The sequence below is a fragment of the Bradysia coprophila genome, unplaced genomic scaffold, assembly GCF_014529535.1.
Source record: "Bradysia coprophila strain Holo2 unplaced genomic scaffold, BU_Bcop_v1 contig_350, whole genome shotgun sequence".
Taxonomy (NCBI): domain Eukaryota; kingdom Metazoa; phylum Arthropoda; class Insecta; order Diptera; family Sciaridae; genus Bradysia; species Bradysia coprophila.
Genome location: NW_023503608.1, coordinates 11,300,898 through 11,319,718, shown reverse-complemented (window position 1 = coordinate 11,319,718; position 18,821 = coordinate 11,300,898). Strand labels below are relative to the sequence as shown.

The following is an 18,821-nucleotide window of genomic DNA, read 5'->3' as shown; positions in this document are numbered from 1 at the left end:
ATAAATCCATGTTCTGAAAACTCTCTTGTTAAAATTTGTGGTTCGGTGTAACATTAGTACTACACTACACCCTAAGAATCGAAAGCACGAATCTTCTCCGCCTTTCATCAGTCAGTTGAACTATAGAACCGTGACGTAAAATCTTCGAGGGATTCTTTTGAAAAACGACCTAACGAAATTGGACGTATTTTCCAGCGGATTTTTTTATATGTGCCTAGATATTCTGTTGACTAGACTAGTGCGGCCAGTGGCAGGTGTTGGAATACCGAAAAAATGCACTTTTTTTCTTATAGAGTTTTCTCCGGCTACACGCAACATACAGGGTTGAAAGTTGACTATTTCGGCTAACTTCAACGGGTTTGTGTGCATTCGATAACTCCGCAATGCAACGAAAACATCAAAAAAACTGTTTTCCCACTTGCTGCTGACACTAAACGAATGACACCAAACATGCATAGGTAGCGTCTCAATGAATGTGACTATGAAATGCAAATTTGATGCCTAATTAAGCTACTCGCAAAATATCGTAAACAGAAGTAATTCTACAATGGAAGTTGTATGAAGTATCTAAACTAAAATTAACTTCGTCAATAAATTGGATTGTAATTGACACTGCCTAATTCTGTTATAACAGTACTCGATCGGTATGATCTAGGCTGATAAATTCATTTGTAGCAAAACACAACACATCTCAAATTAATTCCCATTCTCAGTGTAACCACTTTAGTGATATTTTGTCTAATTTTATCTAATACTTTCCATATACACACACGGAATTTTGAAAACCGACACATTTTATGTTTCTGTGCTTTACTTGAGTTTCTGATTTCTCCATATAAAAACACATGCAAAATTTGCAAAAAACCAGTAAACCACGAAACAGAAAATGTGTCAGTTTTCAAAATTCCGCGAGTGTAATTGTCAAGATATGGAATGGACTAGAGATTCCCCGAAGATGAAGAAATAGTATTTTGTGCACCGGACAACTGAAATACGACATATTTTGCTATGATTTTTCGTTGAGAAATGTCAGTTTTTCCAGAACGATATATCGTGCGGGAAAAAGCTTCATTTCTTTACGATTTATTGTGCGAGAAAGGAAATACATGAATTTGTCCATGACTAATGTTGTAATGTCGCTCGTAACGAAAATTTAGAACTGGTGCTGAAAAAAGCGGCATTTCCTGTCTTGGTACGAACAACGTTTTGTGCATCGGACAACTGAAAATGACAAAACACATCAATATACTTGAATGTTACACGTCACAGTTAACATTCACAATATTTGTGTGGTGGCCCCCAAAATTTTTGAGACATTTTGGTGTATCCCTGAGGGATCTTTAATTTCTAACCGGGATCCCGAATTTTTTCTTGAAACGGATGTTTTAAGGATCCCATGAAAGATCCCATACAAAAGTCTAATAGACCTACCTCCAGATCAATCGTACAGTCATGGAAAAATTCTTGTAATTCCTTTCACGCACAATAAATCGTAAAGAAATGAATTTTTTCCCGCACGATATACCGGGCAAGCCTGACATTTTATAACCAAAAATCATGGCAAAATATGTTGTATTTCAGATGTCCGGTGCACAAAATAATTTCGAGAAAACCCGCCCCAAGAAGTTCATTTCCCACACTACTGGAATTTTATGTTTGCCTAAAATAATAAAAATAAAATCGTAAAGGGTATTTTCACATCAATCCACTTTATAATGCATGCGAATAACATCAAACTAAACAAAAATGTCTTTCCCACAAAACAACATTTTCAAGCCACTTTCCTAAACGAGTTCAATTTGAATTCATATAATATTCAAAAATGTTCAAAATAACAAGTTCGATTATACTTGTACGAGTATACCTAAGTGAATTCATTGAGAAATGTCCCTTCGATTTCTTGCATAAAACTTACCCTTTCCTTTGGTAAAAAATTAACAAACCTGTTCAACAACGTCGCTTGTTATAATTATTGTTCACAGCGACAGGTATGTTAATTTCGGTTGGAGTTGATGGGTGCAAGTATGGAATAGAAATAGAATTAAAGAAATGAATATTATCATTCATAAGATATTTAATTTAGGCCGAGATTTAGCCAGAAATAAATTCTTTTGCCTTAAATTTTGAAATATTCAATTCAATGTAAAGTCATGCATTTGCTAATAATATTGCCACGTATTGTAGTTACCTATTTCGTAATGAATGGATATTTTCAGAGTTCTATCTTTGTAGTAAAATTGGAGTACAATTTTGAAATCCATTCGTTTTACGTTTTATTGCATTTTACAACTTTGCCTAAATAAAGTCTCTATTTCCACACTTTTTTGAGTGCAGACACTTTTTCCTCAACTAATTTTCTTGTATTTTATTCCCACCAATTTTACAAATGAAACATGTATGCACAACAACATTATTGAGCGAGCTCAAGCTGAACAAAAGCCACCTTCAACAGGCAAACTATGGCCGTTAATGAACGATGACTTATCACTTAGCAAATACACAATTGCATCCGTAACTTCGTTGAGTTCACAAAACCGATTTAACGGAATTCTTGCTTTCAATGGGTCACCACGTTCGGGTGTCCAATAGTGAATGCTCATTTCAGTGAGGACGACTGTTGGATTAACGCTATTCACACGAATTTTTCGCGGACCTAATTCAAGAGCAAATGCTCGGGAAAGAGCATCAACACCAGCTTTCGATGCTGAATAAACTGCATGGTTGGCAAATGCACGCAATCCAGCTTGAGACGATAGATTAACAATGCTCGCTCCCTCGTTAAAATTAGGCAAAAGTGTTTGAGTTACATTGAACACTGCCTTTAAGTTGATATTTATTGTGCTGTGAAAAGAAACATGAAAAAGTTGAATATGTCGAATATATATGTAGAGAACGACTATACTTGTCGAAGTCGCTTTCATCGAGATCATAAATGGATTTCGATCCACCCAATCCTGCATTGTTGACCAAACCGTCAACCTTAATATTTTTGAGAAATTTAGTAACTCCGTCTCTACTCGAAGACCAGTTGCTTAAATCCAACTGCAAAATTGATATTTTCGGACGACCTTTTTGTAGTTCTAGCAGCGGTTGAAGTGATCGTGATATTGCAAACACGTCAGCACCCATATCGTATAGACGTTCACATACATCCCTCCCGATCCCTAAGAGGAAACATTGACTTGATGTGTGTCGAAATAGGTATATCTAAAGCCAACGTACCTTGACCGGCCCCAGTGACAACAATGGTCTTTCCCTTGAAATACGAATCACTCATTTCGTCTTGTTCCAATTTTGTACTGCGTTAAAACCGCCTTTGCGTTTTGTTACTCTCTGTGATTATTAGAGTAGCGTTCACAGTAGATAACTGAATTGATATTTCCTTTAACTGTTATCAGGAAAGTATAAAGTAAACAACGTCAAGAATTATTTTTACTGAATGTTATACAATATTTAAATGACATACGTTTGGAAGGTCGTATCAAACTGTATTATGACATTGTAAACCTTATCGTAAGTTTGTGTACAAACAGACTCAAAAATAAATATTTTAAGCCAACAATTAATTTCATTGTTCATTTCCAAACAGTTATGTGTACTTTGGATCGTTGAGATATATCCCAGGACATAGACATACACAGAACATTTAATCCCAGTCCTCTTATATATAGCAACATAAATGCTAAAACTGAAATAATAGATGGTTGTGTCCTAGGATCATTATTCGACGTTTTTCGTCTCGTTGTAGGTTTTTTTTTGTGTTTCGTCTCATTACAAATTTCAAAGATTAACCTGTTGCAGATGGCAAGCATATGACCAGTATCAGTATTATTCCCTTGACTGAAAGTCATGGGTCTTACGAATGATAAACACTCTATAATGCGAGGGGTAAACCACTATTTTGTGATTAACATGGTTAATCAGTTAATCTGTTAATCAGAAACATAAGTTTTGTGAATCCAAACGGTTAATCGGTGATTAACATTGATTAACCGCTATATTTCACGTTTATTTGTAGTTTTGCGACGATTCCCCCGGTCAAATGCTGGTTAATCAGCAATTCGTCATCATGTTAATCACTGGTTAATCATGTTAATCACGTCAAAAAATAGAGTGGTTTACCCCTCGCTATAATGTTTGTCACACAATATTCACTACTATGATTGAAAATACATGGAATGTATGACCAAAAACCTTAAATACAGAAAATGTTTGTCACACTTTGTTCATTCCTTGTTACCACGATAACTTCAGTAATTCTAAACGGATTTCCAAAAACGTTTTTTTAATCGACGAGGAATTAAATTCCTCAGGTTAAGTTCGAAGATGGGCTATGAAGGACCGATGATCTTAGAGATATTCCAAAAATAATTTTTGTTTCGTCGCTTATTGCCACGATAACTCGAGTATTTTTCGACGGATTTCCAAAAAAAAATTTAATTGACGAGGAATTAAATACTTTAGGTTAAGTTCGAAGATGGACTATAACAGACGGGTGATCTTAGAGATATTCTCAAAAGAATTTTTGTCTTGTCGCTTGATTCCACGATAACTCGAGTAGTTTTCGACAGATTTCCATTTTTTTTTATTCGACGAGGAATTAAATTTCTGAAGTTAATTTTGAAGATGGACTATAACGAACAGATGATCTTAGAGATATTCTTGAAAGAATTTTTGTCGCGCCGCTTGATAGCACGATAGCTTGAGTAATCCTCAAATTACTCGGGCTAAGTACGTTTATCGAAATACTGGAGTTATAATCTGAGGGATTCTTTTGAAAAACAGCCTACTGAAATCAGACGCATTTTCCAGTGGACCAAAAACCGAAAACTTGCACTTTTATTACCAAAATTTCTCCAGTTACGCGAGCCGTACAGGGTCGTGTGGGGTGTCATTAGAAAGGTAATCACATATACTATTGAGCCGAATAGAGGACTCATTGGTTTTAAAATTAATCCACACTGAAATATGTGCAGTTGAAGTTTTCAACCGAAAACTTGCACTTTTCTTACCAATATTTCTCCAGTTACACGAGCCGTACATGGTGGTTTGGGGTATCATTTGAAAGGTAATTTTATGTGCTTTTAGGCCGAATAGGGTCTTATGGGGGTTTGAAAGCATCTACGATGAAATATGAGAAGTTGAAATGTTTAAGTGTTCGTGTACCCGGAGAAATTTTGGTAAGAAAAGTGCAAGTTTTCGGTTTTGATCACCTTTCACCAGTCACAAAAGCTTCGAAGATTTTTTTTGAAAGTGGCTTTGGGTTCTAGGGTCGAAGTCCTTTCTAGGCACATATAAAAAAGTCCACTGGAAAATGCGTCCGATTTCGGTAGGCTGTTTTTCAAAAGAATCCCTCTCTGCGATTTATTCCGAAAAAACTTGCTGTCTATGCTAGAAAAAACAAATGAACTAGTGTGAACTTTGCGGCCAGGGCGAAGCGAGGGCCGTAATCACACGAGTTGCATACCTTATTCATAAGCAAATAGGGCCAATTTTCAGTAGAACATCGAAAATATTTGACGTTTTATTTGAAACATTCAGCTACGCTGATTCGACAACTTTGTGGAACGAAAATATTCCCTTAGAATTATTTGCTAAAAAAGTCTTATAATCTAGAAAATTTCAACGAGTGTGAACTTTGCGGCCAGAGCGAAGCGAGGGCCGTATTCACACGAGTTTAAATTTATTGAGGAGTTTAGCAAGAAATACGTCCTCATTACAGCGTCTTTTAGCAGACACAGTAATATCGAAGCAACTTTGGTTTGAAAATGTAGAAATAAGCAAGTTTCAAAACCTTTGTTTATTCTGAAATTTGATTTTCAATAAAATAAAAGGAGCGAACAATTTATGACAAAACAAGACAAAGAGCTGCTTTGATCAAGATCAATCTATGATATTTTTGTAACAATTACAAAAATCTATTGAGAAAATATCAGTCAGTCAGTCAATGGACCTGACCCACCCATAAAATGGGGCATAGTTATCGGGTCTAGTACTTTCATCGATCAAAGTATTTTTAATCTGTTAATTTCAAATCTTGTACTTCAATTTTTTAACATTTATTTTACTATATATAGGACAACATTACCCGAAGCTTGTCATTAATTTTGTAGTCGTTATATCGATAACAGATGAATAGCCGTATGTGACAGGTTAAACCAAATTTTCAAGATCTTAAGAAACCATTATCATAAATTTATACTGAACAACCTCCGACTGTAATAAATTAAAACAAATTAAAAAATTATTTGAAGCTTTTTTGAAATTTTCTTCGGCCTAGTTTTCGGATCAATCGTTTTCGACATTGTGTGATTTTGTGAACAAAATTGGTAATGTTTAAAATTGGAAAAGCTAAAAATTCGCTGTCCACTTGCATTAGATTTTAAGTCAAACACTCGCTACATGACTAGAAATTATAAATAAGATCTAAAGGTTTTTGCTTTCAAAAGCGTTGTAGTGAGTGTGAGCTCAGCACAATCAATTTTCAAACAAAAATATTTTGACAACGTTACGAGTTTTTATGAAAAGTCTGAATGGAAAAAGCAAGATATCGTCATGACTCATATTCTATAGACTGTTAAGAATGGTTTCCACTCAACAGAAAGTACTCAGTGAGAGAACAAAATGTCAAGTAAACAAAGCAAAAATTGAAAAAATTCAATTTTGTCTCTCACACGGAGTACGTTTTTGGTAGGTGGAATTTAAGCATTATGATCAGAGCGAGGATCAGAGTGAGATTTCCGAAAACCTGTTAATCATAACTTGCCTTGGGGTACTTGTAATTGAATATTTTCATACAAATTTTTGACACATCCCCCAAGACAAGTTAAAATAACTGATCTAAATTGTCTCATTAGAATATGCTTGATATGCAAATGGGACTAGCAAAGTTCCCCAAATAAAACGGAAAGTTGATACAAAACCAGATATCACATGAGTCGACATTAAACTCAAAATTGAGCTGTTTATTCATCAGAGCTCGTTAAATTGATCACGAAATATATGTTAAGTATGCTAAGACTTTTCGTTTAAATTTTATATAATTAGCGTAATAATGTGCGTAGGATTTCAGATACACCACAAATTAGAAACAAGATTTGGGCGGTAAGTGTGGGTAACCACGTTTTTATAAACGTCACTTTTACGCACTAGTCCTATATATATGGAAATCTATTGACGCACTTCTGTTGTATATACATTTTTTGACTGGTAGTGGCATTATAGGTTTAACAGCAGGACACATACGTCCCCCAGGTTCATTTCTATTTTGAAAATTTCAGTACTTATTTAGCAGTAGGATATCCGTACTACACGGAAAAAAAAGATTTGGAAAGAATTGTTTGCTAGAAATATATTTATAGTTGTGACAAATATATTTATATTTGTCACAAAATTTCAGGTAATTTGATTGTCACAATTATATTTAATTATTTGTGACAAATTATTTCAAAATATATTCGTTACAAATATATAAATATTTGTAGCAAATATGTAAATATTTGTTACAACTATATTTAATTATTTATGACGAATTATTAAAAAAATATTTGTGGCAAATAATTAAATATATTTCGGACAAATATTTATATATTTGTAACGAATATAGTTAATTATTTGCTACAAATGTTTATCTAATATATTCGCCACAAATATTTAAATATTCGATACCAATTTTTTACATTAAATTGGTATTGAATACAGTTTGTTCATTTCATTTTTACACAGTTTCTAAAGATTGTCGATATGTCAGAGTTTTTAATGTACCCAGTCAATTAAGTTCTTCCCAAATTGCGCAATATTTGAATTCGCTATAGAAATTTTAAATTTTGCGCCAAAAATTCATAATTTGGGAAGAACTTAATTGACTGGGTACATTTAAAACTCTGACATATCTAAAACTGTGTAAAAATGAAATGAACAAACTGTATTTCTTTTTTTTTCCGTGTATGTTTTATTTATTAAAAGAAATTTGTATGAATAGCATAAGAATAGGATTGCTCGACTGTTTATGTAATGTTGAATCTATAAAAGGCAATTGCTTATAATATGCCACTTATTTTATCTTATAAATGTTCCCTTATTGTTATCAGTAAGTTGAACACATTTCAAACAATAAATTCTCATTTCGAAAGTGGAAAATAATATTCCTCTGTAGAAACATAAATTTAATACCGAGAATAACTTAGAAAAGTTAATTTGATAAAACAAAATGGTTCCCAAAGCACATAACTTCAAAGTTCGATTAATAAGATGCGAGGGGTTTGTGTTATACACACGTTTAGCAATAAAATGCCTAGTCTTGAGAATTTTCGCCGGTTGTGTTTGTGTTTGCATACGGTGCGCGATAGCAATATGCAAAGAAGAACGAATATGTCGGTGGGATGGGATTTCATAACATGGTAGATCTCGTGCAAAACTTTCATTTAATTTCATTCGAAACTAAATAACGTAAAGTTCTACACAACATGTCGTGTATGGGTGTATGTCTATATAAATATAAAATTATAATAACATTCAGCAGCGGAGAGATAGTTTATATAATTTCAAGAGTCTCTTATACATGATGATGGCGGCATTATTCACGTTTTCATTTTAGAAAGTAGATTTAGGGAAAATTGTGTTTCGCAAAATTTTGAGATGACTTAAAATTCAACGTCGTATATACATATAATATACATTGCGGTGGTGGTGTAACATATATATAATATGTATTAAGTTCAAAGCTTTTATAGATATATTTTGTGTGCGATAAATGGTGGTGTTCAATATATATGCATAAATGTTAACGGGGTGTACACCCCGTACACAGCATAAAACCTTTTGTATAGAAAATAAATCCCATACCAGCATTCCTCCTTTAATTATACTTTAATGTATAGAGGAAAATGTTGTAAGGAAACGCAAGAGATGCGGATGTGTCAGGCATTGGGGGTTATGTGTATATTATTCCACGCTGTATATGTACTACGCTCATATAATATAAAACTGTAATAAGAAGAAGCATAGAATACTTCGTTTTTGGGGAGTTTTGTAATAGTACCTGTGGAACGGGTGTTTTTGAAATTTTGGGTTTTCTCTCGTCTACGAATAACTAACTAGCTTGTAACATCGCTTGATACACATACGTCTTGTGATAGTCTTGATGTAGCTATGTGGAAGGAACTAACAAGAAGTAATCAAACAAAAGGGTTGGTAGATCTTCGAAAATCTTTATACAAATAATGCACAAGCAGAGGATGATTTGAATTTTAGAAACATTTTATTAGCTACGAGGCTCATAAAAGCACAGATTTTGTAGATGATGGTACTTTCGAGCTAAAATATTTTTATGAAATATAAAAAGGTTTACGCCTTAACACAAAATTATTGCAAAGTCATTCAAATTAAACGATAAATAGCCGAATTTATAATTATATAGTATTATGCTCGAAAATGCGGAATGTTCTTTCACACCCATGTGAAATTGAGATACACCCAGAAAAAGAAAATTCATACAATACTCCGGGTATGTGTAAAATTCTTCGGAAAGGTGGAATATACTTCATTAATGTATATGATACATGGACAATGTCTTCTATACGTGGAACACTTTGAAAACGTAGTTACGTATTTCGATTGTCAGATTTGAATATTCATGTGTTACGTATTGTGGTGATACACGTGGAATATGAATAACTTACGAGTGGGACGGAAGCTAAACGCACATCAAGTATGTTAAACGTATATAGTGGATGCTGGTCTCAGACCTTGAATTTGGATCATATTTATATTTCTTAACACGAAGAAGATAAACGATAAACGAACTGGCGGAGTGAAACACACAGTTTTCATCTGTTACGTAGTCGCGTGCCAAACTACTAAATATGGGTATCGCTGTAAAGCTGAGGTCCTACACATTCATAATAAGTAATAATTTAATAAAATAATTGCATTAGTGAGGTCACAGCACTCATCAAAGTTCACCGAGGTTACATCGATTTTCAGAAATTTTCCGGAAGTCATATTTTCGGCCGTTTATCATCAAATTCTGTGAAGTTATTATTTGCCCCAGGAGTGCTCGACCTCAGCTTTCCAACGAACCCATACACGCCAGTGTCCTCGAAACCTTACGGAAATGAAATCCGGATTACGAAACCCCATTTTTCGACTTCGCACCGTTGACCACCAGCCAGGTGTGGAAGATCAAAATTATCTGAGACTGGTTTTGGGGCCTAGGCACCAAGGCCTAACTAGGCATATATAAAAAAGTCCCGGAATAAATAGCGCCGATTTCGGTCAGTCGAAATTCAAAAGAATCCCTCTAGGTAAATTCAATAAAATTTATATTTTCAAACCTTTGTCAAAGCGAAATACGTCTCCCACGTATTATATTCGAGCCCGCTGTATAACTACCTTACCACACTTTTTGACAGGTGGCACGAATGATATACGCATAGCACGTAAGAAATTTCGCTCAGTGTAGATTAATTGTCTACCACATAATACGTTACACTTGCCCGATTATTTTTTTAAACTACAGGCAAAGAGTTTGAATTCTTGTTGAATAATTTGCCACCTACCTACTTTACGACAGAGTATTGCACCTTTAGATACAAAAGTCTTGAAATTACTGAAGTGAAAGATTTTGTATCAAGATCGTAACTATACAACGAAAGAAGAAAATCGGAAGCTTAATGTTCGTCTTAAACTTTAACGAAAATACGGAAATAGACGAAGATGTAGGAGTTTTTTAACATGATAAATTTAATACTTACTTACTTAGGCGGGCGCTACAATCTCCTATTCTACAATCGGACCTATTTTGCGCCAACGTTCTCCAATCGTTCACTCGCAGTGCTTTCAGATCCAGCTCCACTGTATCTTTCCATTTTTATTTTTGTCTTTCTGGTCTGCGGCTTCTATTAGGATTTGTATTTAGCAGTTTCAGTGGCACTAGTTCCTCTTCCGTTCGTGTACAAAGAATTGATCAGACAGCTAAACCGGAGGTGTGGGAAACGCAAGATTTACAGAAATGTTTTAATTCTTCAAGAAGACGAAAATTTGAGTTTAAATTTATGTATTTACTTTGACAGATTTTATATTCATGCGACTCTCTTTTTTTCTTAGTTCCACACGTTCCTCACATTTCATATATTAATATTATTCGGCCTATACTCGGATTTACCGCTTATACGCGCACACGTAGAGTGAGACAACTAGCGTAATGTGCACAGAGTTTGTGTGTGTGCAATATATTGATAAAAGTGTGGAACTGTTGGAACTTAAAAAAACAAACAAACACATGAATTTCTTGCTATCTAATCTGCGATTACTGTAAGCAATTAACAACTTACAGAAAACTGAGAACGTTCCATAAACCCTGACAAATTAGAAAAACACCTTCCTTGCAATACATTTCTCAATTAATTAATGTCTTAAAAATAGATTTTACTCGTTTTCTCTGAAATCTCACTACTGTTATTAGAAAACTTACTGAATCACAGAAATCAGAAATTAGAATTACGATTAATGGAAAAAGTTACAAAATACTGCCACAGTTCTCAATCTATAGTTCTTAACTTCCATTGAAAAAATCGGTTGAAATTTATCAGAATTTTTTCCATTTTCTGGGACGTAGACATTTTCCTCGACATTTTGTGGATCGAATTTCGTCACATTTCCAATATTTCGTTACTTAGTTCTTTATTCTATGCCTCGAGAACACTTAAAATTTGAAAATGTGAAACAAATGTGTTTCAAAGCTTTACATATGTGAAAATATGTGAGTCACATGACCTTTAAAAGGGCACATTTGCCACTGGTACCACACATTTAACCAAATCCATTTCACATTCGGTTATGTTACACCTTAGTGCTTAAAGCGACATAGTCGAGCTTGTTTACTCATGCACATTTGCCAGTCACATATCGCAAATTTGCCCGAAAAACGCAAATTTGCCCACTTTGGTCACTCATATTTCTACCTAAAAACAACTTGTCTATATGGTTTCAATACAAATCTGGGCACATTTAAGTGTATCAGAAACAAATTTGAGATTCGTTTGGTCGAATGTGCGGTAGCATGTTAGCAACGGCAAATTTGCCAGTGGAGATCGATGTGAAACACATTCGTTTCGGAGATGTGCCACATATGTGATCAAATCTGTGAAACAAATGTGTTTCACATCTCTTCATGTTTTCACATCTCCGGTACAATCGATTTCTAGAGTCATTATAAAGGAGATTGACCGAATAGATGTAGCATATATATTATGCACCTGTTGCCAAGATTGATATTTTGACGTGTAGGACATTATTGCCCTAGCCGAAGGCGTGGGCCATAATGCCTACACGTCAAAATAACAGTCTGGCAATAGGTGCATATCATATTTTATCTGTCGAGAACAGATATATCGAGAGAAACAAAAACTCCCTAGAGGGATAAGCTCGAGATTATCGTTCTAGACAGATAATATATATTACACACTTGTCACGAAGTTTTATCAAATAAGCGAAAACGAGACAACAACATAGACCTGAAGTGTAATTTTTGAATTAAACTTTTAGTTAAGTAATTTTGACATCCGAACACCGCGCGTATGTGATAAATGTGATAAAATTCGAGTCTGAGGCTAAAGAATGTAAAAAAATTATGGTAGATTTTACTTATTCGAATTCAAGACTTCAAACAAAAACGAAGACAGACAAATAGTAGAAGTGGCTAATATTTACGCGAATTTAGTTTATCAATTTCATAAAGGTGAGACAAAAGAAGTCGATAAAGACTGATCGTTTTCGTGTAGAAGAAGTATACAACGTTGTATTAATTGAAGAAGTTGTGAAAGTTTCATTTAATAACTAACTAAAGAAAAGACGCAAATCAAATTTTGATACTAATATTAGGAACCGAGTACAGTTTGATTTTTCACACAGTATTCATGATTCCATCTCGTCCCTTCTTGAGACCGAACTAAGCCATCTTTTCTTCAATGTTCGTAAAATTCTCTTTAACGATGTCAACACTCCCTCCAATTAAATCTAGGTCATTTTAATAGCCTAGGAACTAATCCAACTCTCTGAAGATTGTGCCGCTGGTTTCCATATTGCTTTCTCTTATCACCTTCTCAACAACAATGTTGGAGAATAGAGCTGCCAAGTACGATACATGCAGTCATATTATACTACAAGCCCAGATTGTTGGGATATTTACAACCATTTTATGTTACTATTTACAGTCGGGGTCTCCAAAACATACAATTGTCGACAAGGCTAGAAAACAAATCCATATGGTACACATACGGAATCTTGTAAACCGATACATTTTCTGTTTCTGTGTTTTTCTTGAGTTTGATTACTCCATATCAAAACACATGCAAAATTCACAAAAAACCAGTAAGCCACGAAACTGAAAATGTGTCGGTTTTCAAAATTCCGCGAGATTTCTTTAAAATTGGTTCAAACTTCCGACAGTGAGAAGATCAACACACCGCGATGACTGGTTAAAATTAGATTGTAGAGGCAAGTTTCTCAGCCTGTTCCGACTTACTTTATCGTCAATTACCCTTTCAGATCTATTGAGGCCAACACACAGTAGCATCTAGTGTCAGTTGGGAATATGATATTTCTATTGTTAAAACCGATTTTAGCTGATTTAAACAATAGAAACAATCGTATTCCCGATGACACTAGATTCTAATGTGTGTTGACCTTTATGAACTTGTTTCGATCGAACAATTTTCAACGCAACAGATGAATAGAGAAGTAAAGTTCAGTTTTAAGTTTTCAGTTTTCTTTTACGTGGTCAGAGAAGTAGAAAATATTGTCAATTAATTGACCTCAGTCAATTGAATTCCATTTTTTATGATTTATAAATTTCTTTAAATTTGAAACCAAGTTCGCATATTCAATAACCTGCGATAACCCAACGGCTAAACCAAAATGTTAGCTGCTATTAAAGAAACATACTGTTCAGAAAACCCATTACTCACTTTCCCGTATCTATTCAAATTGTAAAATTAGCCTATAAAACCCCCAAAACATGAAAATTGTGTGTTATTTAATGTAACTAAGAAAATTTATTTTCCGAAGATTTCATATGACAGTTACGTTAAAGGCATTTAGAAAACGAAAAGAGCTCTGGGATTAGGTTGAATCTTACGTTATTATGATATGGTTCTATTTAAGGTGACCCCAAAGAAGAAGTTTTGCGTCTTTTGGTGAGATATTAAATAAAGGATTTATATTACGGGACGGGTTCGTTGTTGTAAAACGGATAAATATATTCATACACTAAGATGGGGAGTTTGGGGCTCGTGCAATATATATATATATATATAGAAAACGTAGGGTGTGATATCGCTGTGGTATATAAATGGAAGAAACATGGTGGTTCTATAATTCTGTAGATAGAAATAGGTTTAAAATGTTTCTTATACTGCTGGTGAAAGAAAGTTTCCATTAGAGTACACCCGCACATACATTATTTTGGAAACATTTATGTTGATTAGATATGTGGATTAATATTAACTTAGAATGTTTTCTGTATGCATAGAATCTTATGTGTTGTATATTCATACCTTTTTCCATTGTGTAAGGGATTTCGAGTCGCAAATATTATATTGTGTGAGAAGAGTTTGCTAAGAAAGTTAATGCCACTTGTATAATGGGAAAGATTTAGAAAATCGACTGTATCCAACGATATAAAGTTTAATTACGGTCTAATAAAAGAATAATCCCCATGCTCTTGTCGTTATATACATACATTTACATGCGAACGATATGTGGAATAAAGGCCTATAAAATAAAAGTTCATTCAGATTTCGGAGTACACCTATAAAATTTTCCAAGTCCACCAACGTAAAAAAAAGTGGTTCCGTCCTACCGAGATATCACTCACATACTTTTAGGGAATAAAGATCCTAAAAATTGATTTTTTTTTACCGGTTACTATCAGACTAGAAGAAACGTGTTGCGATAAATTAATTGAATCTGTTACTTCTTTTGATCAATGTAGAGTAGCGTTTTTGATGTGGAATCCTTTACATCGCGTGTTTTAACACTCATTCTGTTTTATAATAAGACATCTCATATCAGTCATATCACTTATTTTTGTCGACGTTGTGGACAACAGATGACTATTGTTCTGATCATTGACTATTGACGCCCTGAACTTTGGAGAGTCTCGGATTGACTGCTGACTCAGCATCAGCTTTGAATGAATTTGAGTGTCCTCTTTTACTTCGATGACGATTTTCCTAACTATGAAACAAGGAAAAAAAGTTTGAAAATTGTGTTTTGAGTTATAAATTCGGGTTGTGAGACTACACCAACTGAAAAATATTTACAGCCTTTTCCCGAGGTGGTCACCACTTCGCAATTTGTACGTGAGTTTTATTCGTATTTGGTCGCAATATCATTAAATCTTATAGAATCTGCCACTGCTTCATTTATTTATTTATTTATTAAGTTAATTCAACAGCCTGTTACAGCCAAAAAATACAAAAAATAAGAATATAATCAAAAGGAAATCAGAATCAATTTCAATATAGCAAGTTCAACAACAACAAAAACCGACTAAGAAAATGTCTCAATCACATAACATATTTATTCTTAACTTTAGCCATGAAGGAACTAAGCGATGTATGAAAAATGTCCAAGCTATTAAAAAGATCATTGTGATTAGATTGCATTCTTATAACCGGTGCATTTCTCTCAATGTTCGATACATAGGTTGCCGGATAAAACGTTGAAGCATTTATCCAAAGTATATCCTGTTGACAACATAGATGGAAATTCTGTCAATTCATTAGTATCACAAATCCCGCTGTATCGAACATTCGTTGTTGTTGAGTTGAATGCAGACAGCGAACTGTTTCTACAAAGTCACTCTTTTCTGAACTCTCAATAGGGTCATGTAAAGAAAAATCGCTGAGCTGAGTCCTCGAGCTTGTTGTATAAATTGAATTAAGAATCTTAATTTATTTTATTAGATTCGTACTCAGACCATTCATCATCATATTTAATGAAAACTGAACTTAGGACATTTAAGAACAATCAAATTACAGAATGAATATTTGGTAACTTATAGCATTCCATCTCTAATTTAAATGCTAGACTATAACAAATTCCTACAGGGAAGTAGTATCAAGGTCATATTCAATATGTTTTTCTTTTACTGACTCCCTCCAAAATCAATAGATTTTCAAATTTTCCTCCATGTACCTATAAGCTTGCCGTTTCACATTAGTTGACAACATACCAATGTGAATCTGACCCAGACCAGACCGTCAAAAGTGCTTGAAAATATGTGCGCACCAAATAGCAATATCCCCTTAAATCGCCTCTCATTCATACCATTTTCTCCGCAATTCAACAATATGTGTATTGTCCAGACTGCAATAACTTTGAATCAAATTGTTTATGTTGCTTAACAGGTTTATTCCTCAAGTGAACTTAGGGGTGAGACATGCATAAGAATGTGCAAATGTACAATAGCCTTCAATGTTCTTCATATTATAATGCAAACCTGATCACCGTAAATTTCGACTTGTAAAACGAATTAAAAAGGAAAAAGGAATAAACTAGTTTCTTTTTCGTAAATATTGAGTGTATTTACAGAAAATGTGTAAGAATCCGATTCTTATCGTGGGAAATAGGCATTCTACTTTGTACTCTAAATTTATTCGTACAGCAAAGTTGTAGGGACGAGTTTTCAATTGTCATGTGAAGCATAAATGCAGAATAATTTGGAAAAATTCAGATTAGTTCTAAGCGTTATTTCCTTTCGATAGGATAGTTAATATACACCCGGGTATTTATTTAATAGAAATTTCATTCTCTCATGTTTAATCGAAATGGCAACAAAAATATTTTTTGCCTTACATCGGTTAATAACTTTAAAATATTAAACTAATTTTTCGTGAATTCGCTAAAATTGAAAGCTGAAAAGATTTTACATAGAAAAAAATGAACTAAAAATGCTGTTCACTCGCATTTTCTACACCCGATTCCATACACCTTGAAGATAGTAAATCGTTTATCGTAAGAAGGAATGGTTTTCAAAAACGTCTATTGGTCGAAAATTAATAGTCAGTGTGTAGAAATGTAATTCGTGTATTCCTGGCAATCAAATAAATTCGGTGGTAAATTTGAAAAATAGTTTTTTGGCGGAAACGCTTTTTTAAATGTGAGCATGTTTCCAGTAATATTCAATTAGTGGTGACATTACAACATCGTTTGGAATTTTGGATTTGAATAAGATATACGTGAAGCTCGATACGTGAGGAGCCCTCGTTCCCTCGTCTTGAAACCATGGAAAATTTGAAAGAAATTCTGAGACGAAAAAAAACAAAGTCATATCTGTCTGTCTTGAAAACATAAAAGGCACATTACTCGAAAACAAGACATTAAGCCGTCTAGTCTCGAACAATATTATAAATTGTACATTGCTCGAGTTGTGAGTAGATTTTCCGAAAATACTGTGGAATTGAATAACATTTTCTGTTATAAATGTAAGAATAAAGGGAAATAACACAGATGGTCCTTTTTCATGGACCGATAAATCATCTGGATTCGCCAACAACGACAGAAGTAAATAGTGGAACTCTACAAAGTGAATGATTTAAAGATTCAATCTGTTGAACAACAATTCGATTAGATACACTGTAGTGTAAATTACTTGCATCCTTGTTTGGACATTTTTATTGTAACGAGCAGGATCAGTCGCATATTCTAGCTGAAATGAAAACTACCGAAAGGTTATTAGGCAGCTCGGACTACAATAATAAATATTTTTCATGCTTCGGAGACGAAAATCAGGTCAATTTTGATTTTTTCATTTGCAAAATTGCCTAAAGTCAATGTCAATGTCTAGTCGAATGAATAAAGACAAATTGAAATTCCAAAATCATAAGACAATCCCAAAAAGTAAAATTTCTCATTGAGAATAAAAGCAAAAAAAAAAAAAAAATTCAGCTCAATACGACTGTGAGCGATGTACGAATTCTTGAAATGATATCTTGTGTTTCTTTGAAATAATGCTCAAAGTATATTATACATTTAAGACATAAGGCATTTCGCAAAATCTTTGCCATACCTTCCATTACTGGAGTTAATTATATTTTAATCATCAAACGTTCAGTATAATATTTTAATCAAAAAGAACAACTTCGCAGAATGGAAAATTATCTCGAAGACTTTCAAACGCTACCATAGCAACGTCTTCCAGAAAGCTGTACGAGAAAGCAGTACATGGAATCACTATCTTCAAGAAATTCGCATATACTCGCTAATTGAAAAAAAAACCGCCGCCATTTTTTCTTATCAAAGTAAAATTTGTTATTCACCCTTAAAAACCACGCCCCAACTTTCAAAGCAACGCCTTACTTGCTACTTATCCTTGACAAAAATTTTCCCCGTATCTAACAGGATATATGGCAGGCATTTAATTTTTGGGAAAAGGGTGAGAATATCATTTCGTTTAACTTATGTATCTAATTTCTATACCCGCTGCATGGAAGTATGTATAGCGAAATTAAGCTAGAAAAGGGGGTAGTTTTCAACGAAAAGTTTGTATTATATAAATGAACAAATAATTTTTGACTTTTAATTGAGATGACAGTTTATTAAAAAAGTTGCAGAATTGTTGCATAGTTCGAATTATTTTATGAGAGCAGAATATTTTATTTTATTTCAAAATCATGTGTGAGTCGGTTTATATTAAAATATCGTAATTAAATGACGAATACTTCGTTACATTCGTTGTTAAGTTTACATCATATACTAGGTATATAATTTAAAGAATGACATTCTTGACGTGCCAATAGTTTTTCACAAGATAGGTG

General features: G+C 33.8%; 1 protein-coding gene across 1 annotated transcript; it reads right to left on the bottom strand.

Annotated features, from left to right (window-relative positions):
• Positions 1-2,301: 2,301 nt before the first annotated feature.
• On the bottom strand, positions 2,302-3,360 carry LOC119080991 (L-xylulose reductase-like). The gene is made up of 3 exons (XM_037189648.1): positions 3,223-3,360; positions 2,903-3,164; positions 2,302-2,841 (listed from the first exon to the last, which is right to left on the bottom strand). Exons 1-3 carry the CDS (start codon positions 3,275-3,277, stop codon positions 2,424-2,426), a joined length of 735 nt encoding a protein of 244 aa, XP_037045543.1. The 5' UTR covers positions 3,278-3,360; the 3' UTR covers positions 2,302-2,423.
• Positions 3,361-18,821: the final 15,461 nt, after the last annotated feature.

Excerpts from the sequence above, each read along its gene's own strand:
- LOC119080991 (XM_037189648.1), bottom strand. The coding sequence starts at position 3,277 with ATGAGTGATTCGTATTTCAAGGGAAAGACCATTGTTGTCACTGGGGCC. Across the intron at positions 3,165-3,222 it reads TGTCACTGGGGCCGGTCAAG|GGATCGGGAGGGATGTATGT; the intron begins GTACGTTGGCTT and ends GTTTCCTCTTAG. Across the intron at positions 2,842-2,902 it reads GATGAAAGCGACTTCGACAA|CACAATAAATATCAACTTAA; the intron begins GTATAGTCGTTC and ends TTCTTTTCACAG.